The 24,669-nt window shown below is 43.4% G+C and overlaps 1 protein-coding gene across 1 annotated transcript in view; it reads right to left on the minus strand.

Moving 5' to 3' along the window:
• LOC308665200 (very-long-chain enoyl-CoA reductase-like) overlaps positions 1-24,669 on the minus strand; it is a 42,986-nt gene that overhangs the window by 13,693 nt on the left and 4,624 nt on the right. Inside the window, exons 2-5 of the mRNA XM_081322915.1 lie at positions 9,050-9,100; positions 8,783-8,834; positions 4,454-4,498; positions 2,709-2,812 (exon numbers count right to left, since the gene is read on the minus strand). Coding sequence (XP_081179041.1) covers positions 2,709-2,812; positions 4,454-4,498; positions 8,783-8,834; positions 9,050-9,100 — 252 coding nt within the window. The remainder of the gene's footprint in view (positions 1-2,708; positions 2,813-4,453; positions 4,499-8,782; positions 8,835-9,049; positions 9,101-24,669) is intronic.

Below are 24,669 nucleotides of genomic sequence, written 5' to 3' on the forward strand. Positions count from 1 at the left end.
CATTCCTTCTATTTATCTGTTAATGACCGATGCATTGGCTCAAGTGCATAACATAGGTTATTAAAATACCTCTTCCAGTTGGTCATTATAAGCAGTATAACTCAAAATAAACCAGTTTAAATCAACAGAATTGTATTTTGTGCACTGTGTTATGGAATTTATTGTGCAGAGGTCTCCTTGTGCTACCAAAGAGTTGCACAGACAAGGAAGGGCACTGAGAGCAGTAAAAATCACACACAGAAATACACTGAGTTCTAAAAGCAAAAAGTATTTTACTTTGAGGTGGTGTAAAAACAAAAATGCACAGTCAAAAATAAACAGTCCAAGTCATACACAATAGCAACAGTCCAAGGAGTAATCCAAACTACAAAGTCTTCTTACCGGTCCAGAGGTCAATACACAGTTCAGGTTTACAACAGTAGTAAACCAACAGCATAGCAAAAACAGTAATAGTAGAAAGCAGTGAATTCAGAGAGAGAGAGAAGCTACGTTCCTAGCTTCCTCTTATGGCCATGAGAACACTTACACACCCATTGGCCAATTAACAACTTAAAGACATAGCATTATGGTTAATATATTTTCAACCCAACATTGTAGGCTAACACCATATGCCTAACATTCTCCCCTTTGGGTAGAATAATATATAACTCTTACAATCTTATGCACATTCTTTCACAATTAGCATTGTGTTTCACAGCACTTTGTACCTTCGTAAAATGGTCTGCAATATTTACATCAGATGGACAATACTCTAACTGTATTAATTTATCTTTGACACATTGTCTGACATTTAAATAACGAAGATCAGTATGTTTAGATCTTGTTCTTACTGCAGCATTATTAGCCATCTTTATTGCAGCTTGATTGTCCTCATACACAATGAATGGATCATTTACATTTAAACCCATATCTAACAATAATTGTTTGTACACTAGCAGTTCTGTACATAACACTGATAGACATGAAAATTCAGCCTCCATTGTAGATAAGCTTATGTGTTTTTGCCTAATGGACTTCTATCCAATCAAAGAATCACCCAACATTATAGCCAACCCTGAGGTAGATTTACGAGTGTTTGTATCAGAGGCAAAACTCGCATCTGCATATGCAGTAAGGATTAACTCACGATTTGGCTCTAGATATAACGAGTAGTGAATAGTCTGCTTCAAATACCTTAATACTCGTTTAGCTGATTGCCAGTGTCTAACAGTTGGATTATTGTTGTACCTAGCTAATTGATTTACACAGTAAGAAATATCAGGTCTAGACCAATTACTCAGATACATAAGACTTCCTATCAAAGATTGGTACATAGTCTTATCAAATACAGGACTCTCAACATTAGTGTCCTTAAAATCCATAGCCATCGGAGTTTTTGCTGGTTTACACATTTCCATATTGTATCTCTTTAATAACTGAGATATCTTACTGGCTTGCGACACCTTAAAACCCCTATTTGTTTTCACAATATCTAACCCCAAATAGTGGCTTATTTTCCCAAGATTTCTAATTGTGAATTTATTTTGTAATCTTGAAATGATAGTTTGTGCTTCTAACTCAGTTTTTGTTATTATTGCAATATCATCTGTGAATAATAAAATAAAAGATAATGCTCCGTTGTGTTCTCTTCTAAACAAACAAGGATCAGCATTACTGGCTACAAAACTAACACACTGATTCCAGATATGCAGTGAACTGTTGCTTTACTATCAATTTCCCATTTTATCTTACGATATATTTATTTATATGCAAGGAGCCCCCAACTTGGCAACATGTTGGACTGTGTAACACGTCTGAAAATTGCCAGGCTGGGAAAGACTGGGCAGCAATGTATCAGTGCTGGTCTAGAAAACAGGAGACTGTGAGATCTAGTTCTGCCTCAGGCATGAAAGCCAGCTAGGTGACTTTGAGCCAATCACTCTCTCTCAGCTCAACCCACCTCACAGGGCTGTTGTTATATGGGGCAAATAGGAGGAGGAAAGCGCATTAGGTATGTTGAGTTACTTATAAAGTAATAAAGGCAGGATAAAAATCTAATAAATAAAACGCAGGGAGGGGGGAGTCTGGATTATAACACAACCTGCTGTGCCCACAAATTGCTGTGCCCACAATTCTGGCTTCACCTTACTGTTCTCACTTGAGCGTTTTCTTTTAAAAATCTCTTTTCCCCTCTCAGATGTTGGTTTTGTTCTTTTAGCAGATATGACAGGCAAAAAGCCAATTCATAAAACAGGCACGTCACTGCATCTTTGTGCGAAGAAGCACTTTACCTGGCCAGGTTCTCCTGGCACTTAAGCTCAAAAAACAGGCCAAAGATGAAAAGTTGGAAGAATGGATTCTGTTCTACCAAAATTGGCACTATTCCATATGATTGGATCAAATGACTGTTTCCTTCTCGCCCTAATTTTGGAGGGCTACATTTTCTCCCTATTTTCTTGTTGCATCCCCTAATATAGACATTACACAAGCTGGGTTTTGTCTGGTTGCCAAGCAACCAGTGCTGCGTTGCTATGGACTTGCTTGCCAAGTTTTTTTTGTTATTATATTTTTCCCTTTGCATCCAGCAACTCTTGAGTTTAGAAAATAAAAAAAAGGCTGGTGTTCTCTCCCATTTCTCACTGGAGAAAAACCTAAATAACATCATAATGCAAAATATTACTGAGGCAAAGCAGCAATTAATTAAAACATATCAAAGCTGAGAGTCTCACCATGGTCCATCCAATTTGCGGCCCTAAATCTTTAAAATAGAGAGTAGCAGTGGTGCCAACAGGGAGCAATTGCAGGATTTCCTCATTCTTCAGAGATTTTCCTTCTGAGAGGATGAGAAGAAGTTGTAATATTTATTGTGAGAAGAGAAGTGAAAATACACAGTTCCTCATCTGCGCTTGTGTTTTCTACAGCTTTTCTTTCCTATTTACCTCAAGGACTCTTGACCAGCATCAGAACCTTTTTTTTCCATTTAAGAACATTTGAAGGAAAAGAAACGAAGCATTTGAAGACATGTGAAGGGAAAATATGTCAAATGAATCTACATGTCATTGTCAATACAGATAGTCCTTGACTTACGACCACAATTGAGCCCAAAGTTTCTGTTGATAAGTGAGATATTTGTTGAGTGAGTTTTGCCCCATTTTACGACCTTTCTCGCCATAGTTGTTAACTGAATCAGTGCAATTGTTAATTTAGCAACACAGTTGTTAAGTGAATCTGGCTTCCCCATAGACTTTACTGGTCAAAGTTTACAAAAAGTGATCACGTGACCACGGGACACTGCAACCGTCATAAATATGAGTCAGTTGCCAAACGTCTGAATTTGATTATATAATCATCAGTGTGCTAACAATAACAATAATAGAGTTGGAAGGGACTTTTGAGGTCTTGGTCTTCTAGTCCAAGTCCCTGCTCATGGTGACAAATTCACGTCACCATGGGGATGCTGCCATGATCGTGTGATAAATAGTCATAAATCACTTGCTTCAGTGCCATTGTAACTTCAAACCGTCGCTAAATGAACTATATTAAGTCAAGGACTACCTGTATACAGAAAACTGAAGCAGATCATGGTCCCACGTAATCGGTTCTCCCATTCTTCATTCTTTGCTGATGTTTCTCAGGTTTGCTATCAGAACTCTCTTACATTGAGCATTCTGTATGCATTCTGTATGCAAAACGTGAGCTCACAGTCTAGTCTTTGGGAAACCAGGGTATTAAAAAGAAATCACAGCAAAAAGTGTTATACATGAGATTTTCTATCAGAACTGTGTCTCAATAACTGGACCATTTTCACAAGAAGATGGCCTTGGACCTTTGCTGAGCAGCCTCTTGAGAGAAAAACATCAGCCAGGGGGAAAGAATTCTCATTTTGATTCCTTCTCCCTCTTAAACAGTCTCACTTCTATCTATGGCTACAGTAGTCTAGATCTCACTTTAAAAGGTAAAGGTTCCCCCGCACATGCGTGCTAGTCGTTTCCGACTCTAGGGGCCGGTGCTCATCTCCGTTTCAAAGCCGAAGAGCCAGCGCTTGTCCAAGGACGTCTCCGTGGTCATGTGGCCGGCATGACTAGACGCCAAAGGCGCACAGAACGCTGTTATCTTCCTACCGTAGTGGTCCCTATTTTTCTACTTGCATTTTTACGTGCTTTCAAACTGCTAGGTTGGCAGAAGCTGGGACAAGTAACAGGCGCTCACTCTGTTACGCGGCACTTGGGATTCGACCCGCCAAACTGCTGACCTTCTGATCGACAAGCTCAGTGTCAACCCACTGAGCCACCGCGCCCCTTCACTTTACAGAATTTAAAATGCTAATTATATATGTTTCTGCAGTGACTTAGATAACTAATTTTTGAAAGGATTTTAACATTGTAATCTGAATGAACTGCTTTGATTTAGCGAAAGCTGCAATGTTTAATCTCTCTTACACACACACTCTATCTCTCTCTCTCTTAATACTTACTAGGATCAAGCCTTATAGATTGTCTTGCTGGATACCACTGAGGATCTACAGGGGAAAAATGGAAATTCACAATTAAAAACACGACTTTCATGTTGGTTAGCTCTCACTTTCCAACTTAATCTCAACAAATTCTAAAGACTCTCTATTCTTGCAAAATCACTTCTTTACTCATTCTTTCTACTATTTTGGCTTGATGGGATTGATTTCCAAATTGTTACACAACATTTCTGGCAATCTAATATCAATGGTAATCATATATGAATACATTTCTAAATAAAAGCACGTATAAATATAAAATATATAAATGGTAAACATATATGTTTAATGTTGTAAGCCTCCCAGGGTCGCTTCGCAGGAAGATAGTGGCAAACAAATTTTAAAAAATAAAATAAATATATAAATTCCCAAAGTTTTTTGGAATTTTTCTGGCAACTCCCTTCTGCTTCAGCAAATAGGCTTTGTAAGATCTGCACTGCTAACTCAACCCAGAAAACCCTCAGCCTGTCTTCACCAATTTGATGCCCTCTTGTTGTTGTTAGCTGCGAAGTCGTGTCCGACCCATCGCGACCCTATGGACAACATTCCTCCAGGCCTTCCTGTCCTCTACCATATTCTGGAGTCCATTTAAGCTCACGCCTACTGCTTCAATGACTCCATCCAGCCACCTCATTCTCCGTCGTCCCCTTCTTCTCTTGCCCTCCATCTTTCCCAGCATGAGGCTCTTCTCCAGTGAGTCCTTCCTTCTCATTAGGTGGCCAAAGTATTTGAGTTTTAGCTTCAGGATCTGGCCTTCTAAAGAGCAGTCAGGGTTGATCTCCTCTAGGACTGACCGGTTTGATCGCCTTGCAGTCCAAGGGACTCGCAGGAGTCTTCTCCAGCACCACAGTTCAAAGGCCTCAATTCTTTGGCGCTCAGCCTTTCTTATGGTCCAACTTTCACTGCCATACATTGCAACTGGGAAGACCATAGCCTTGACTATACGCACTTTTGTTGACAGGGTGATGTCTCTGCTTTTTAGTGTGCTGTCTAGATTTGCCATGGCTTTCCTCCCCAGGAGCAAGCGTCTTTTAATTTCTTGGCTACAGTCCCCATTTGCAGTGATCTTGGAGCCCAGGAAAACAAAATCTGTCACTACCTCCATTTCTTCCCCATCTATTTGCCAGGAATTGAGAGGGCCAGTTGCCATGATCTTGGTTTTCTTAATGTTAAGTTTCAACCCAAGTTTTGCACTCTCCTTCTTCACCCGCAACAAGAGGCTCTTTAGTTCTTCTTCACTTTCTGCCATTAGAGTGGTATCATCTGCGTATCTTAGGTTGTTGATATTTCTTCCGGCAATCTTAATTCCAACTTTTGATTCATCTAGCCCTGCCTTTCTCATGATGTGCTCTGCATATAAGTTAAATAGGCAGGGCGACAGTATACAGCCTTGCCGGACTCCTTTCCCAATTTTGAACCAATCAGTGGTTCCGTGTCCAGTTCTCACTGTTGCTTCTTGACCCGCATATAGGTTTCTCAAGAGACAAATAAGATGGTCTGGTACTCCCATCACTTTAAGAACTTGCCACAGTTTGTTATGATCCACACAATCAAAGGCTTTAGCATAGTCAATGAAGCAGAAGTAGATGTTTTTCTGGAACTCTCTAGCTTTCTCCATGATCCAGCGTATGTTGGCAATTTGATCTCTAGTTCCTCTGCCTCTTCGAAATCCTGCCTGTACTTCTGGTAGTTCTCGATCCACATACTGCTGAAGTCTAGCTTGTAGGATTTTAAGCATGACTTTACTAGCATGAGAAATGAGTGCAATGGTGCGATAGTTTGAACATTCTTTGGCACTGCCTTTCTTTGGAATTGGAATGTAAACTGATCTTTTCCAATCCTGTGGCCACTGTTGAGTTTTCCAAATTTGCTGGCAAATTGAGTGTAGCACTTTTACTGCACTGTCTTTTAAGATTTTGAATAGCTCAGCTGGAATACTGTCACCTCCACTAGCTTTGTTGTTGCTCAGCTTTTCTAAGGCCCACTTCACCTCACATTCTAGGATGTCTGGCTCGAGGTCAGTGACCACATCATTGTGATTATCTGGGACGTTAAGCTCATTCTTGTATAGTTCTTCTGTGTAATTTTGCCACCTCTTCTTAATCTCTTCTGCCTCTGTTAGGTCCCTGCCATTTTGGTCCTTTATCATGCCCATTTTTGCATTAAACGTTCCCTTCATCTCTCCAATTTTCTTGAAAAGATCTCTGGTCCTCCCTATTCTATTGTTTTCTTCTATTTCTTTGCACTGTTCATTTAAGAAGGCATTCTTATCTCTTCTAGCTATTCTCTGGAATTCTGCATTCAATTGGGCATATCTATGTTTTTCTCCCTTGCCTTTCGCTTCCCTCCTTTCCTCAGCTATTTGCAAAGCTTCCTCAGACAGCCATTTTGCTTTCTTGCATTTCTTTTTCTTTGGGATGGTTTTGGTTGCTACCTGTTGTACAATGTCGCGAACCTCTGTCCATAGTTCTTCAGGCACTCTGTCTATCAGATCTAATTCCTTAAATCTATTTGTCACCTCTACTGTATATTCAACAGGGATATGATTTAATTCATACCTGACTGGCCTAGTGCTTTTCCCTACTTTCTTCAGTTTAAGCCTAAACTTTGCAAGGAGAAGCTCATGGTCTGAGCCACAGTCAGCTCCTGGTCTTGTTTTTACCGACTGTATAGAGCTTCTCCATCTTTGGCTGCAGAGCATATAGTCAATCTGATTTCTGTGTTGACCGTCTGGTGATGTCCATGTGTAGAGCCGTCTCTTGGGTTGTTGGAAAAGAGTGTTTGCTATGACCATCGTATTCTCTTGACAAAATTCTATCAGCCTGTGCCCTGCTTCATTTTGTACTCCAAGGCCAAACTTGCCTGTTATTCCGGTTATCTTTTGGCTTCCTACTTTAGCATTCCAATCCCCCATGATGATAAGAACATCATTTTTTGGTGTTAGTTCTATAAGGTGCTGTAGAGCTTCATAGAACTGGTCAATTTCATCCTCTTCAGCACTGGTGGTTGGGGCATAGACTTGGACTACTGTGATATTGAATGGTTTGCCTTGGATTCGAACTGAGATCATTCTGTCATTTTGAGGATTGTATCCCAGTATTGCTTTTCCTACTCTTTTATTGACTATGAAGGCTACTCCATTTCTTCTGAGGGATTCTTGCCCGCAGTAGTATACCTGATGGTCATCTGAATTAAATTCACCCATTCCTGTCCATTTTAGTTCGCTGATACCTAAGATGTCGATGTTCAGTCTTGTCATCTCTTGTTTGACCACGTCCAGCTTTCCTTGATTCATGGATCTTACATTCCAGGTTCCTATGGAGAAAAAATCTTTACAGCATCGGACTTTCCTTTCACCACCAGACACATCCACAGCTGAGCGTCCTTTCGGCTTTGGCCCAGTCGCTTCATTCTTTCTGGCGCTACTAGTACTAGCCCTCTGCTCTTCCCCAGTAGCATATTGGACGCCTTCCGACCTGAGGGGCTCATCTTCCAGCGTCATATCGTTTTGCCTTTTGGTACTGTCCATAGGGTTTTCATGGCAAAGATACTGGAGTGGTTTGCCATTTCCTTCTCCAGTGGATCACGTTTTGTCAGAACTCTCTGCTATGACCTGTCCGTCTTGGGTGGCCCTGCACGGCATAGCTCATAGCTTCATTGAATTACGCAAGCCCCTTCGCCACGACAAGGCAGTAATCCATGAAGGGGATGCCCTCTAGCCAGGTCTATGACAATCTGCCACGGCCAACTCACCATGGCCAACTCACCTTGGCCAATACGCCACAGCCAACTCGCCACAGGACAACTCACTACGAGACAAGAGTTACACTAATATCAAAGAAACCATTAAAGAAAGGATGCAAAAAGAGGGACAACATGAAATGTGAATGAAAAAAATTAAAATAGTTTTTAATTTATTTTAAATAATTAAATTCCGCAGCAAGTAGTCCACAGTAAGCTGGCCACGATGAGTTGGTCATAGCAAGTTGGGCGTAGCAAGTTGGCTATGGTGAGAGGCTGGAGCGAGTTGTCCCAGTCTGCCTCAAGCCATAGGACAGCCATGTATCTACCTGTAGGAGGCAATGGGAAGGAAAAGCTAGAGACATATAACACATCTGAAGAGCATCACAGTGAAAAGGCTGGCTAAAACTTTCAGCAGTTAGTAGAATTATTAACTCAGCTTTGAGAAAGCTTATGGCATTTAGGAGTTCCTGTATGCTCCTCACAATTAGGTATAGTTCAGTTAAGCACTGTTATCACCTTTAAAATCAATTTTGAAATGTAGATACTTACATATCTTGTGGAACATTACTTGGATGTCACTTATTGTAGTGTGTGGCTCAACCTGTATAACAGAAAACTTTCTATCAGGAAGCAAGCAGATATTGTTTTGTTGTTGTTGTTTTGGGGGGGGCATGGTTGAATGGATGGGACCAAAGGATATAATTAAGGAAACACCCAGCTACAGTATGAAGTTATTATACAAATCTCCGAGCACTCAAAAAGTTATCTGTAAATGTGGTTATTTAAAAAGTGATTTATAACATTAGGGTTACCAACCTTTTCTAGGAAGCAGAGCTGCTGTTTTGTCTTCCAGTCCAGAATTTCCACCTAGCAAAAGAAGCAGATAAACCATTTCAAATGATCTCATGCTGTTAACTGCTGCGGTTTACAAGAACAAGAGACAGTTGAGCTCCAGTATCAAAGAAGTCATACCTAAACATTTTTTTAATGAACCACACTTAGCTGGGTTCATGACTCAAAGTTAGCCATAAATCATTTTACAAGCTAAAATTGCTGCATACAATATATTTATTCACTTTTATTCTAAAAATGTAGGCTGTTTAAAAGCAGACTGGGTTTCCTCCTGGCAACTTATTTCACAGTAAAATTATACTATTTTTTTTAAAAAAAATCTATGAACTAAAACAGCATTTTAAAACCGAATACCGCATTTTCCGGCGTATAAAACGACTGGGCGTATAAGACGGCCCCCCAACTTTTGAGATGATTTTCAAGATTTTTCGTCTTATACGCCGGAAAATCAGCGAGCCCGGGAAGGCACGCCCTCCCCTCTCACTGTGGAGGAAGCAGGGCAGGCTGGCATCTGGCGGGAGCCGGCAGGGCAGTCCTGCGCACGCGCGCGCTCCCCGGCTCCTAAGGAGTCCTCGGGGAGCCATGGCAGGCGCCTCACGCTCTTCCCTCTTGAGGCAGCATCGGCGGAGCCGTCCGGCGTCAGGCGGGAGCCGGCAGGGCAGTCCTGCGCACGCGCACGCTCCCCAGCTGTTAAGGAGCACTCCTTAGCAGCCAGGGAGTGCACGCGTGTGCAGGACTGCCCTGCCGGCTCCCGCCCGACGCTCTTCCCTCTTGAGGCAGCATCGCTCCCCGGCTCCTAAGGAGTCCTCGGGGATGCTGCCTCAAGAGGGAAGAGCGTCGGGCGGGAGCCGGCAGGGCAGTCCTGCACACACACGCACTCCCCGGCTGCTAAGGAGCGCTCCTTAGCAGCCAGGGAGTGCGCGCGTGTGCAGGACTGCCCTGCCGGCTCCCGCCCGATGCCAGACAGCTCCGCCGATGCTGCCTCAAGAGGGAAGAGCGTGAGGCGCCTGCCATGGCTCCCCAAGGACTCCTTAGGAGCCGGGAGCGCGCACGTGCGCAGGACTGCCCTGCCAGCTCCCACCAGACCCCAGCCTGCCCTGCTTCCTCCACAGTGAGGGGAGGGCGTGCCTTCCCGGGCTCGCTGACTTGCAGCCAAGCCGGAGCCGAAAGGGGCTTTTCCTTCCACCCACCCTTTGGAATACACGCAAGAGCTCCCGGGGTCTGGCATTTGCAAGGGGGAGGGGAAGGGGCTGAGAGGCTCTTGGGGGTGGGAAGGGAAAGTCACGTTGGAGGGGGGACTGGACTAAGGAGGCTTGAAGTTGCTTTGCAAGAATGGGGGCGCTCGATTGATTTATGTACTATTTTCCGGCGTATAAGACGACTGGGCGTATAAGACGACCCCCCAACTTTTGAGATGATTTTCATGGGTTAAAAAGTCGTCTTATACGCCAGAAAATACGGTATATGAAAATATAACTGCAGGTAGATTAGTTAATAATCTATTCAATACCCCATACAAGAATCAAGCTTTACTTTTGGTAACTACACAAGCATATCCCTAGAGTTTTCTTGGCAACAGTGCAAACGTGATTTGCCATTTCTTTTTTCTGAGTTAATTAATTTATACTTTCAAATGTAGCATTCAGCTCAGAAATTTCTTCTTGTTTTCCTATCCAACCTTTAATTGGATATGATCTGCCTTAGCCTTTTTGAATTCAGCCAAGGTGAATTAGGCATATATGTATAAAATGTTAAAATATTAATCTATTAAAAGGCCTTGGAGAATAAAAAATCATTTGCTTAGTACAAAAAAGCCAAAATAATAAATCATTGGAAAAAGCTACCACTGAGAAAGATTGCCTATGGGTTACCATGACCTTACCTCAACACAGAAGAATAACTTCAATGTGTCCTTTGAGGATGACCTTGAAGACATGTGTAGGAATGTACAGAATGATGTGTTATCACAGATACTGTGGTCCCAGGTCCTAAAAAACCTTTATATCTTAGAAGTGACATCTCTAATTGTGACTGGAAAAGAACCAGGAGCGAGTTCAGACCATAGTCTCTATGTATGCCAGCCAAACAAATCACATTGTAATTTAGCGTATGTTCAGCAGCACAGGCCAACAGTTAATAAGCTGACAGATTCTGCATGTACAAGTGTACATTTTGATTTATAGAAAAATTAAATACAATTTCCAAAGTCACCGCAAGAAGAAAATAGAACGGAATCAGCACAGCTCTTTTTATGGGATGCCATTGAAATCTGTCTGTACATTCTATTTGGCTATGGGTCTGCAATAACACAATCAAAGGATAGGGTGAAGTTGTGTTTGCACTACAATTTCAAGAAAAGTGGCATTTGGAGAGAGTAACAGGTGCTGCTTTTACATCCTGTCACTCCAGAGCACCTTTTTGTCTTCAAATTCAGAATGCTGTATAACCCATGTTTTATTTTCATCACCTCTATGCAATCTTGTTCCTTAGTGACAATTGTCAGCATAATGGCATCATTGTGTCCCATCTATTATCACCTTCTGAGATAGCCCAGACCAGAAGCCCCCAACCTTTTGGGCACCAGGGACTGGTTCTATGGAGAAAGATTTTTCTGCAGACCAGAAAGGGCATGGTTTCGTGTGCTGCCTGCATCCAGCAGATGGAGCTTCACTTGTTTGCGCAGCCCGGTTGCTAGTATGCCACAGCCCGGTACCGGTTCACAGATTGGGGGTTGGGGATCCCTGGCCTAGACAGTCAGAATAAGGCAATGGCTCAAAATATGTTTACCAGTTTAAGGATTACAAGATAAGTAAAGGTACAACTTGATGTTGGTAGCTTTTAGTTTCCTGAAAACTTAGTTTTCTAGTATCTTGTCCATAAGGAAGTTTGAATAGTTTTCATGGGCTTGATAGACTCATTCTGATCTTGGCTCAGTAATTAACTTAGCATTGGTTATTTAATTAATGTCACTAATAAATACAAGTGTGAACAATGCTTTATTTATTTATTAAATTTATATGCCACCCATCTCACTCTGAAATATCAAAAGAATAGGGTGGAATGTAGATTGGGTTCCCAGGAGGGAGGGATTGCTCTGTAGAGAGCAAAGAGTCAGCGGGGCTTGGAAAGTTTGATCCACGGGCAGAAGATTAGAACAGTTCCTCCCTAGCGATTCACAGAGTATATCTGAAATTATGCAAATAGTTGCTTTAGTCTGGCAAGACTCTGTCTAAAGGTGAAGAACAATAAAGGAAACTACTCTTAAACAATTACACGTGTTGTTCTTGAAACCTGACAAAAACAGAGTATGAAATCAACACAATTTTTAATTGCCCGCGTGTATGTCTGTGAACACATACTCATAAGGAAACAAGAAGGGATTCATATTAAGATAACTCCACCAGAAAAATATTTGGTTAAGGCAGGGGTCCCCAACCCCCGGTCCATGGACCGGTACTGGGCCACGACATGCCAGCAACCAGTCCGCAAAGCCCCATCTGTGGGATTCAAGCAGCACACAAAACCATGCATTCTCCGGTGTGTGGAAAAATCCTTCTCCACGGAACCAGTCCCTGGTGCCCAAAAGGTTGAGGACCTTTGGGTTAAGGCATCGGGTTAGAAAGCTGGAAGTCATGAATTCTAGTCCTCCTTTAGCCATGAAAGCCGACTGGGTAATGTTGGGCCAGTCACTCTCTCTCAGCAAAACTCACCACACCAAGTGGTTGCTGTAGGGAAAATAGAAAAAGGAAGGTGTGTTGGATGCGTTCACCACCTTAGTTGTAAAATTAATAAAGGCAAGGCATAAGATAAATGAATAAATAAATAGATGACAGTCAGCCTTATCACTATAAATCAGGTCAACGCAGACTACTGTTTATAGGATGGTATTTTTCTCATATAATACATGTGCCACCAATGAACTACGGTTCCCTGAGAATATATTGTCACTGATAGAATATAAATAGCATAATAAAAATAAGCCTCGTAAGTCTGTCAGCTTCAAGGTATCTAGGGGCTGCAGAACAGCCCCTTACAAAGCAGCTGTGTGAGCCTGAGAGGAAAAATTATCTCTTTTAATCTGCAGAGAAACACTGTTTACATACTCCGTGTTTGAGGAAGTTCCACTTTTGAAGGAGGTACACAACGTAAGATGACTTAGAGAAACACTCCTGAGCCCCTTTATTGCTTCTAGATTTTTATCACTTCTACTTAAAACAGCGTTTTCCCATTGCTATTCTGTTGTGCTTAGCTGTTTTAAGTGAATGCAGTACAGTATTGATTTTTTTTTAAATCGTTTACAGGAAAATTATTCCTCCACATCAACTTGGAAGAATTGCAAAAATGCAAAATTGAACGGATCCCTCTGGCCCTGTGTTTGTGTAAGTCAGCTTTCTTTTGATTCAGTTAGGACTGGGGAGTAATCTCTCCTTGCCTTACCTTTTAGCCACCGGATTATTGCTTTGTAACATAGGTAGTCCCCTTAAGGATTACTTTAAGAATCCTAATTGGGACTGAGTGTCCTGCAGCCAAGAGAAACAGTCATTAGGGAAAACATGACGTGACTGCACCGCTGTCAATGCTGCTAACATTGGATGCTCCCGCTTTGACAACTGATGAAAATGCAGCCATTTTCTCATCTCCTTTTCTATGCTTTTTCTTACTTTTAGGAATCAGGTGCAGCAGGGAAGGGGGTTAGAATGAAAGCTCAACTAGGCATAATGATAATACTGCTGTGGGAACCCAAGGACAAGCTGATAACGTTTTGGCAGGCTGAGGAGCTGGGGAGGAAGCCCGTGCTTTTAACTAATCGGGGAATGTGAATTATGACAGTTTATTGAGAGTGGGAATTGTACTTTGTTACTTTGTATCTGGGGGAAGGCAATTTAGTTTTGGGTTCAACTATGTAGTGCCGATACTTTGTTTCCCGAATAAAATGTTCTTTAAGGAAGAATTTTGCCTTCAAGTTCTTTTGATGGGTTTCCTCTATCGGAACCATGAGATTAACCCAAAACTACACTTTCTACCTTAACCACCTTGGGGTCCTGAGCTCCAGTCACCATTCCTAAGTCGGGGGATAGGCTGGCAAAGACACGGGGAAGATCTCAACACGGAGAAGGAAGAAGCGCCTGAAACCAGCACCCCGGGCATGGCTGCTGCCTCAGCGGAGGTAGCACAAGCCAGCACACCAGCGGAGAAGGAATCCTCTCAGGCCTTACAGCTGGGGGCAAGACCCAAAATGTGGGAGTTGATCTGGTCATCGGAGTGGACCCTGCCTAAGTGGAGACTCCAAACCCCTCAAGGTGACCCTGCCAAAAGCAAGTTCTTTGAAAGCAACCAAAGTTGATTTGCAAGAAGGAACCTCTTGAGAGTCCTGTTCCCTGGGCCACTGGAGAATCAGGAAATCGACAACTACCGAAGACTCTGGAGAGTGGAAGTACCTGTCCGCAGCCCATAGCCAATCAGTGGAGAAGTTGGTGGAGAGATTCGAGGGGCTAGAGGTGAAGAGTGTGGAGCAACCCTTTCACTCTTCCCATGCAAGTGATCACAATGATCAGCGGACCAGACGCCAATCCATGCCTAAAAGAAGCCCCAGCCTCGCCTATGGAGCACAAGCAGCTTCCCCGTCCTCGAAGCCACCAACATTAACCTGCAGTCCTGCAAGGAGGGACAGTCCCAGCCGCCATTCTGAACACTGTAGCCCGAGATGTCATTGCTCTTCTAGAAGTCCAGCCCACCACAGGTACTGTGAAAGCCCTGACTGTTGCTACTATCAGTCACACAGCCCAGTTTTCACTATCGACATCACCCGAGCCCGAAGCCACGCAGGGGGAAGAGTCAGATGTGAGCGTTCAACATGGTATAATGCAACAGCTGCATGACCTGTTGGCCGGGCAGCAACAGGTGAGAGCACCGCAGCCATTGGGGCCCCTGCAACAATTGGGGACACAGCAGCCACTGCAGCTGGGAGGTCAGCCACAGGTGGGAGCGCCGCAGCAGTGGAGCTGGTATCAGCCCCTGAATGTGCAACAAACACTGAGAGACCTGCATCAACTGGGGATGCCGCAGCTACCGATGGGAGGTCAGCTACAGGTGGGAGCGCAGCAACAGGGGGGCTGGCAATAGCCCCTGAATCTGCAGCAACCTCTGGGGGCCTGCAGCAACTTGGGATGCCGCAGCAACCACTGCCAGGACCGCTGAGAAGCCTGCAGCAACTGGGGATGCCACAGCCGCCACCACCAGGAGGTCAGCAGCCATTGGGAGTGCAGCAGCAGTGGCGTTGGCCACAGCCCCTGAATGTGCAGCAACTGGGAATACCGCAGCCACCACTGGGAGGTCAGCAGCCACTGGGGGCACAACAGCCACAGCTAGGAGGCCAGCAACTGCTGGGAATGCAGCCACACTGGGGGGCAGCAACCCACGATGGCACCACCCCTTAGAGCAACTTTTGACGGTGATCTGGAAAAGCTGATCTTCTTCCTCAATCAAGTGCATTCCCACATGAATCGCAATGCCAATTTCTACCCGAATCCAGCTGCTACAGTTAATGTGGTCATGGCCAATTTGGAAGGGGAAGTGTCTGGATGGCTAAACAATTTGTACAATGAGCAAGCGCCTCAGTTGGGGAACCTCCATCTCTTCCTGCTTGGATTAAGAGCCAGGTTTGAGGACCCATCCATGACCCTCAAAACAAAGAAACAAATTCATAAGATAAAACAAGATGGCAGACCTGCTTTGGAATACGTCCAAGAATTTCGTAAGGTAGGTCGAATAGAAAGGTGGTTTGAACAGTGCCTAGTGCACCATTTCAAGGAGGTGCTAGACAATCACCTTTCCCAGGCCTGTGTCTATCGAGCTGTCCCTAACCTATCGCAGGACTTGTCGTTTTTGTAAGGGAGGCCGGATGTCAACGCTGCTAACATTGGATGTTCCCGCTTTGACAACTGATGAAAATGCAGCCATTTTCTCATCTCCTTTTCTATGCTTTTTCTTACTTTTAGGAATCAGGTGCAGCAGGGAAGGGGGTTAGAATGAAATCTCAACTAGCCATAATGATAATACTGCTGTGGGAACCCAAGGACAAGCTGATAACGTTTTGGCAGGCTGAGGAGCTGGGGAGGAAGCCCGTGCTTTTAACTAATTGGGGAATGTGATTTATGACAGTTTATTGAGAGTGGGAATTGTACTTTGTTACTTTGTATCTGGGGGAAGGCAATTTAGTTTTGGGTTCAACTATGTAGTGCTGATACTATGTTTCCCGAATAAAATGTTCTTTAAGGAAGAATTTTGCCTCGAAGTTCTTTTGATGGGTTTCACCTGTCGGAACCATGACAACCACTTTGCAATGGCAGATGTGGTAGTCCTGTGTTGGAAGTTGTTTTAGACTCAAGAATAATTTTATTCATGCACTGCCTGTAAACTCCTTGAATCAACAACCTGACCTGTCAATAGCTAAAAGAAACCATGTAGCAAAGATTGTTTAACTGTTGAACTAAATAATTGACAGACTGAAAGTGCATTCCTTTCAAAGAATAGCCAACAAGACAAATCCTTTAAGAGGGCTTTTAGGAAGACACACACCAAAGGAATTTGCCAAAGATAAACCCTTCAAAATGCATTCACACCAAGAACTACTTTCTCTGTAAATACCCTCTACCTCACAACATTCAAATGTAATCTACTTTCGACTGCTGTCTTTTACGCTCTCAAATAAACTTTTTTCCTCTTCAAGCTGTGAGTCCGGTGTCATTCTTACGCAAATCCCAGCTCGGGAAAGGGACCAGAATATTATTCTGACACCTGGATGCAGTCATTAGATCGGGACGGTACCGTCTTTAGCTGAGGATCTTGCCCTTCTCCAGCCTTGCCACAATGATTTCTACTTGAACTCAGCCTGGTCCTTCTCACAGCCTCCGAAGGCCTTGGGCAGCCAACAGCTGTCTTGCAAAGGGCCAGGATGGCAGCAACGTGTGTGTGTGTGTGTGTGTTGGGGGGGGGAGAAGATGGCGAAGATCAGCTGGGGGCAGCAGAACACAGAATGGAAGGGAGTGGTGGTAAGGAAACAGGCGTAGGAGAATCGAAGAAGAGATTTATTATATTTTCTTCTTCACTTTTATGTTTCTAACCTCATGTTTCTATGCTCGCATTACAACTTAAGTGGGTCAGTGGAAGGGAAGGAAAAGTGCTGTGTGAGGAGCAAGAATGGATAAGGAGAGGAGGGTGTAGTTCATCCCAAACTGATCTAGTCATGTGTGAATTTAAATGAACTCCACTGAGTCAGTCAAGTTAGTCTAGTCTACTGTTAGTCCTCTTAGAAAAGGAGATGAAAGAAACCAGAAGTCACCTATTCCTTTACACCAGACATGTCAAACACAAGGCCGGGGGCTGGATCCGGCCCGCGAAGTGGTTTCATGCGGCCCGCAAAGCCATCCTGGAAACAGTGAGGGAACGGCCCCCACTGCCTTGGCCCTGGCCCAGAGACCCTCCTTCTGCCAGAGACCCTCAGATCTGTCCCACTCCTGCCCAGGCCCCCATAGGCACCCTCGATACGAACGATGTAGAGCTGGCCACGCCCACCCAGTAGGCCATACGCACTTTAGCCATGCCCACCCAGTAGGCCACGCCCACCCTGGCCATACCCACCCGGCCCCCTGAGGGCAACCGCAATGCTGATGTGGCCCTCAATGAAATTGAGTTTGACACCGCTGCTTTACACTACCACTGCTAAGGCCTGCAGCACAGCACATTCCTCTCCCAAATCTGAGGGGCTGCAATTGCCAAGTTATTCCTGTTGTCCAGCTGAAAGAGAAAGGATAAAACAAAGTGAGAAAGTCTCTAGAAGTCAGAGGGTTTGGGTGATATTAGGCACTTCCAGAGAAAATGGGCAAACCAGCTTTATGCAGGGACTCCTTAAACTTCTACAAAGGTAAGACAGTTTGTTACTAAGTCATAAGAAGAAGATAAGCAAACGAAAAAAACCGTTCTGTCTGAACAACAAAAAGATTTACATGCCTTCAAGGCTACCTTGCTTCTTAAATTCTAAAAACAGTTGAGAAGCATCACACAGGTAGTCCTCAACTTAAGAGCATTCACTTACAGACCATTCAAAGTTATGAGGGCGCTAAAAAAAAGTGACTTTTATGGACTGGTCCTTGCACTCACAACTATTGCATTGTTTCTGCAAATCATATGATGAAAATTTGGATACTTGGCAACAGGCATGTATTTATGATGGTTGCAGCATCCATTTGCGACCTTCTGAGGGTGGGTGTATTCCAACAGACAAAGTCAATGGTGGAAGCCAGAGTTGCTTAGCGACGGTGTGATTCATTTAATAATTGTAGCAAAAAAAGATTGTAAGATCGGCTGCATCACTTAGCAACAAAAGGTCTTAATGATGGTTGTAAATTGAGGACTAACTGTATCTTATTTGATTGGGACCCAGATAAGCTGTTATCCTTTGATCAGGATTTAACTGTAATAAACAAAGAGGCGGAAAAAGCTGGAACGGAATTTGAGACCAAGGAAGCAGATCCAACTGGGAACTCATTAGAGCTGAACGCAGATCTGTCCTTAGTTGCAAAAAAACTGTCTCCTTCCTGTGCACACAAGTGCAATCTATATTTGATCAGCTACTGGAGGTCAACTAACAGCTAGAGGAAATAAAAATGCTAGTAGAAAAAGGTTCCCTAGTCTTGTAAAGGAAATTGAGGCAGCTGGTGAGCATGGCAATACAGGGCTCACCCCCCTACAAGAGGGGGGTGAGCACTATTTTAGTACAGTTGTTAACACAATTCAAAGCTTAGCACTGAAGTACCAAGTGAAACACAGATACTTCAACTGAGGAAAGTCATGTTATATCTACAAATGATCCACATAAACTACCGTATTTTCCGGCGTATAAGACGACCCCCTACATTTCCTGTTAAATTATAGGGTTTGGGCTATACTCGCCGTATAAGACTACCCCTCTTCCAACGCACACCAAATAAAAATTAAACAACATCAAATTTGATTTTAATATGGTAATTTTAATTCAAATGCTTATGACATGGAGGTACTTAGTAGGAAAACTGTCACTTATAAACATAGGGCTGTTTGTCATCAAACATGTAAAGATAAAACAGTGCAAGTAGATTAAACTTAATAATAATAATAATAATAATAATAATAATAATAATAATAATAATAATAATAATAATAATAATAATAATAATAATAATAAGAAGAAGAAGAAGAAGAAGAAGAAGAAGAAGAAGAAGAAGAAGAAGAAGAAGAAGAAGAAGTAGTAGTTGTTGGAAGGGACCTTGGAGGTCATCTAGTCCAACCCCCTGCTAAAGCAGGAAACCCTATACCATTTCAGACAAATGGCTGTCCAGTCTCTTCTTAAAAACCTCCAGTGTTGGAGCATTCACCACCTCTGGAGGCAGGTAGTTCCACTGGTTAATTGTTCTAACTGTCAGGAAGTTGCTCCTTAGTTCTAGGTTGCTTCTCTCCTTGACTAGTTTCCATCCATTGCTTCTTGTCCTGCTTTCAGGTGCTTTGGAGAATAGCTTGGCTCCCTCTTCTTTGTGGCAGCCCCTGAGATATTGGATCACTGCTATCATGTCACCCCTCACCCTTCTCTTCGTTAAATTACACATACCCAATTCCAGCAACCGTTTCCTATTTTCCTAATTCACTTTTTCACTTTTCCTAATTCACTCTAAAGCTTTCCCTGCACTGAGCCTAAAGTAACAACATCTGCCTGCAATTAGTGCAGGTTCGCATCCCACCAGGCTCAAGGTTGACTCAGCCTTCCATCCTTCCGAGGTAGGTAAAATGAGGACCCAGATTGTTGGGAGCAATAAGCTGACTTTGTAATAATGCTGCTTGTGAGGGGGGGGGGGTGAAAGCTCTAATAAGCAGGCATATACATAGAATGAAGGCTATTGGTAAGCACATTGATTTGTGCTTTAAATTGTAAGCCGCCCTGAGTCTTCGGAGAAGGGCGGTATATAAATGGGATTTTTAAAAAAAAGACCAAATGGGAGATCCGCTCCAGGTTTTCCAGCCAGCCCGCCCAGTTCCTGAGTCAAATGTGTCCTTAGAGCTAAGCAGCTGCTCTGGCTGCGGCATTCCCCACCTGCCTTTCAAGTTGGGATAGACTACAGCTGCTCTTCAACTTTATATTTATATATTTATATTTATTAAACTTATATACCGCCCTTCTCCCGTAGGACCCAGGGCGGTTCACAAGGCAATTAAAACAACATTACAATACAAAAATTAATAGCAATTAAAATAGATTAAATTTTCCTTGATTAAAATCTAAAACCCTTATATCTCTGATTAAAAATCCAATTACAATAAGTTTAAAAAAATTAAAAAATCCTCAGTCCTGGCCGGAAAGCTCAAAGAGCCAGGTCTTCAGGTCCCGGCGGAACGAACGAAAATCAGGGGCAGTCCTAAGCTCTATGGGTAACTGGTTCCAGAGGGCAGGCGCGCCCACAGAGAAGGGTGTTGCCCGCCGGCGGCACCCTGAGAAGGCCCTCCCTGTGGGAGCGCACAGGACGAAGGGAACTTGATGCCAGCAGCAGGTGTTCCCTCAGATATCCCGGACCCAAGCCATTTAGGGCTTTATAGGTCATCACCAGCACCTTGAATCTCACCCGGAGGGCAACCGGAAGCCAATGCAGCTCATGGAGCAGAGGTGTTATATGGGAGTATCGGGAGGCCCCCATCACAACTCGCACGGCTGCATTCTGCACCAGTTGAAGCCTCCGAGTGGTCCTCAAGGGCAGCCCCATGTAGAGAGCATTGCAGTAGTCTAACCGGGAGGTCACGAGCGCATGAGTGACCTTGTGCAAGGCATCTCGGTCCAGATAGGGCTGCAACTGGCACACCAGGCAAACCTGGGCAAAAGCCCCCCTGGTCACGGCTCCTATATGATCTTCAAGGCTGAGCCGTGAATCCAGGAGGACACCCAGGTTGCGAGCCCTATCGACGGGAGGGTAACACCTCACCCCCCATCATTAAAGATGGAATAGAATGGTTCACTCAAGATGCCTGTACGCACAGCCACTCAGTCTTGGCAGGATTGAGTCTGAGCCTGTTTCCCCCCATCCAAACCCGAACCGCCTCCAGGCAACGGGACATCACGTCGAGGGCATCACTGAGTTGGTTTGGGGTGGAAAGAAAAAACTTTAGAAGGAAAGACACCCAGATCCCAGCCTGTAAAAAATCACAGACTGCAGCTTCTACTCCAATTGGTCCAGCTTTCCCTGAGCAGACTAAATGGAAGATCCGCTCCAGGTTTTCCAGCCAGCCCTGTCCCTAAAGTTTCAGCACCCAGCGTATAAGACGACCCCTGACTTTTGAGAAGATTTTCATGGGTTAAAAAGTCGTCTTATATGCCGGAAAATACGGTATCAAAGATGGAATATGAAGAAGGCCATCTGGAAATCTCAGTCACAGTTACTTAGATGTGAAGTAACACTGACTGAACTAATGGAGATAAGATGCCTTCCATGCTGCCAAGGCTTTAAGAGGCTTGCGCGGTCATTTCAACAACCATTACTACCCCAAATGCTTTTAAGACTCAAGCGCTTTCCACAGAGCTTTGGAACTGTGTCAACTAGAGTATTTCAAAATACTTGTGCCTGCCTCCTTCTGACTTTCGGGAAGTTTGCCAAGGCAGAACAAGAAGACACATCCAGGCCCTTTTCTGATAACATTGCTCTACATAACATTCTTTGGGGGGGAAAATCCAGCAGGCTGAAGGAGGAAGATAAAATGGACTTGACGCAACCTTCTCACTATGCCTTCTCGGGAGGAGCAAATGAACTTAATTCAGGACTTTGACTGATATCAAATCAAGTTTACCAAATGTGATAATAAGCACCAATTCATTACAGGAGATTCTATCTCTGAATGCAGGAGACACACCCTGCACCCAAATAGATAAACCTGATATCTGGATCATCACCAAGTTCTCTAGGTGAGATTGCACCATGAAGCAAGAAGAGGAGACACTTCAGTGTGAATCAAGGGAAAGTTGAGTTAAGATCCCCTAAGGTAAAGGTTCCCCCGCACATGCGTGCTAGTCGTTTCCGACTCTAGGGGCCGGTGCTCATCTCCGTTTCAAAGCCGAAGAGCCAGCGCTTGTCCGAGGACGTCTCCGTGGTCATGTGGCAGGTATGACTAGATGCCAAAGGCGCACGGAACGCTGTTACCTTACCACCGTAGTGGTCCCTATTTTTCTACTTGCATTTTTACGTGCTTTCGAACTGCTAGGTTGACAGAAGCTGGGACAAGTAACAGGTGCTTACTCTGTTACGCGGCACTCGGGATTCGACCCGCCAAACTGCTGACCTTCTGATCGACAAGCTCAGCGTCCTAACCCACTGAGCCTTTACCAAATTAGATACTGAAAAGTAGAGGGAGTTATCCCCTACAGAGTCCCTAATTACAAATCATGGGGCAAGAGGAGGATCTTCTATGGAACCACCCATGCAGGTCAGCTTAAATCCAGATGCTTTTGGTTATGAAGAAACCCACTTGTCTACTCCTAAAAGCATCTGCATATCACACTATAACAAGACCCAAATGGAAACTTACCAACATGTCCCTCAAAGATTACATATATGTCTCCCCTTAAGTACATTCCATGCAGAATCATCATGATTCACTAACCTCACACCCAGCGACTGCACGAATCCAGCAGCTGCAGTGCAAGAATCTTTGGTTTGATGCAAACTTTGTCACCAAAGAGTTGGATTTCCATGAGCAGCCCCAAGATTTTTCTGAGGAAACCTGGGACACATTAGAGGTAGAGCTTCCTTTTCAGCCCCTAAATTATAATTCTAAATCCACAGAAATGTCACATACAGAAACCCAGATGTTCTTATCCTAAAAATCATACCCTGGGTATTACAATTCTTTATGCCATAACTCCCTCTACTTTTCCGTATCTAATTTGGTAAAGGCTGGCAACCATTGATATCAATTGCTAGATGCTTCTTGTTTTGCAGACTGCTTATTAGACGCTCTAGTTCTAGAGAGTTTTATTTATTTTTATTTATTTTAATTCCATTTATATCCCGCCCTTCTCCGAAGACTCAGGGCGGCTTACAAACTTAGCAGTAGCCTTCATTCTATGTATATGCCTGCTTATTAGGGCTTTCACACAACCCCCAAGCGGCATTATTACAAAGTCAGCTTAATTGCCCCCAACAATCTGGGTCCTCATTTTACCTACCTCGGAAGGATGGAAGGCTGAGTCAACCTTGAGCCTGGTGGGATGCGAACCTGCACTAATTGCAGGCAGCTGGTGTTACTTAAGGAGGCACTAGCCCACTGCTCCACCAAGGAATAAATAGAATTGTCAGCCCATTAGTAGATATCAAAAGGTATTTTAACTGGTCATATGCCTACTGTGCATGTTTGGGCAAATATTACCGTTCCTATACACCAATTCAAAAAATTATCATATAATGATAGTTATTGATTTAAAGTTCATGGTGTCCGTTGACTGATGTTAATAAGAGGTGGAAACCTTTGGGTTTCTGAAGTTGTCCTTTAATGTTTGAGGAAAAGTATCAAGAGAGAAGAAGAGAATATGGAGCAGACAATATGACAGGGACTAGAATATCATTATTTTCTTCGGATTGGAGACAATAATTTTGGACTGAAGAGGGATGGCATTTATCTTAAGCACACAATTTAGGTTGTTTTTGTTTTCTACTTCAAAATGGCAGGAGACCTGCTGCTAAGAACTCTTTTAACTTTCTGGCATTTGACAGGTCATTATTTCCTAAAAGATTCTGCTCAGCCAGATAATTCTACATGAGAACTGTGACATTCTGATGTGAGTCAGTTTTTTAATCTGTCTTCAACTCATAGCCCAGAGTGGCCAATTGTGGCCTCTACTAAGATCCACAAACTCCTTCCATAATTGAAAAACAACAAGGCTCATGGGGGAGACTTAATTCTGGCTGGGTTTTTGAAAACTAACTCTGACTGATGGGCATCTTTTAACTGCCTCTTGATTCATCTCCTTTGACTACCCCAGTATACAAACTAGTTTCAAGGGACAAAAAAATAATTTTTTTCTAGATTCTTTGATGTCATGTCCTCTGCAGAAAACTCAGCTGAAAGTACGTAAGTTTCAGGTAGATAATCATGCTTTAAAAGCAGGTCATAGTATATAAATTTCTCTGCATCTTCATTTTAAAAGCTGTTGTTGTGGAAAGTGCATTTTTATTTCTCCCCTGTAAAAACCAAAATACGTTATTTATTCCCAAAAGCCACACAACTCAGCAAAGCTGTCATTACTAAAACTGCCATTCCTCTACTGAGTCTAAACTAGTAATGACAACAAAAGATTTTCCGAATAACTCAGCAAAAAAAAAAAAGTTGAAAAGAAGACTGCTAATATTAGTTGCAAGGGAAGAGGTGCAAGCACAAATGATGCATAATTCAAAGGAATGCTGAATTTATATAACCATTTGAATACTTTTGTTTGGAAGAATGGAGAATAAATCACCGAATGACCATTTTCCTTACGCTGGTAAAATGAGCAGGTGGCTCCTTCAGGCTGTTGATTC

Source organism: Vipera berus (genome assembly GCF_964194415.1).
Source record: "Vipera berus genome assembly, chromosome: 3".
Taxonomy (NCBI): domain Eukaryota; kingdom Metazoa; phylum Chordata; class Lepidosauria; order Squamata; family Viperidae; genus Vipera; species Vipera berus.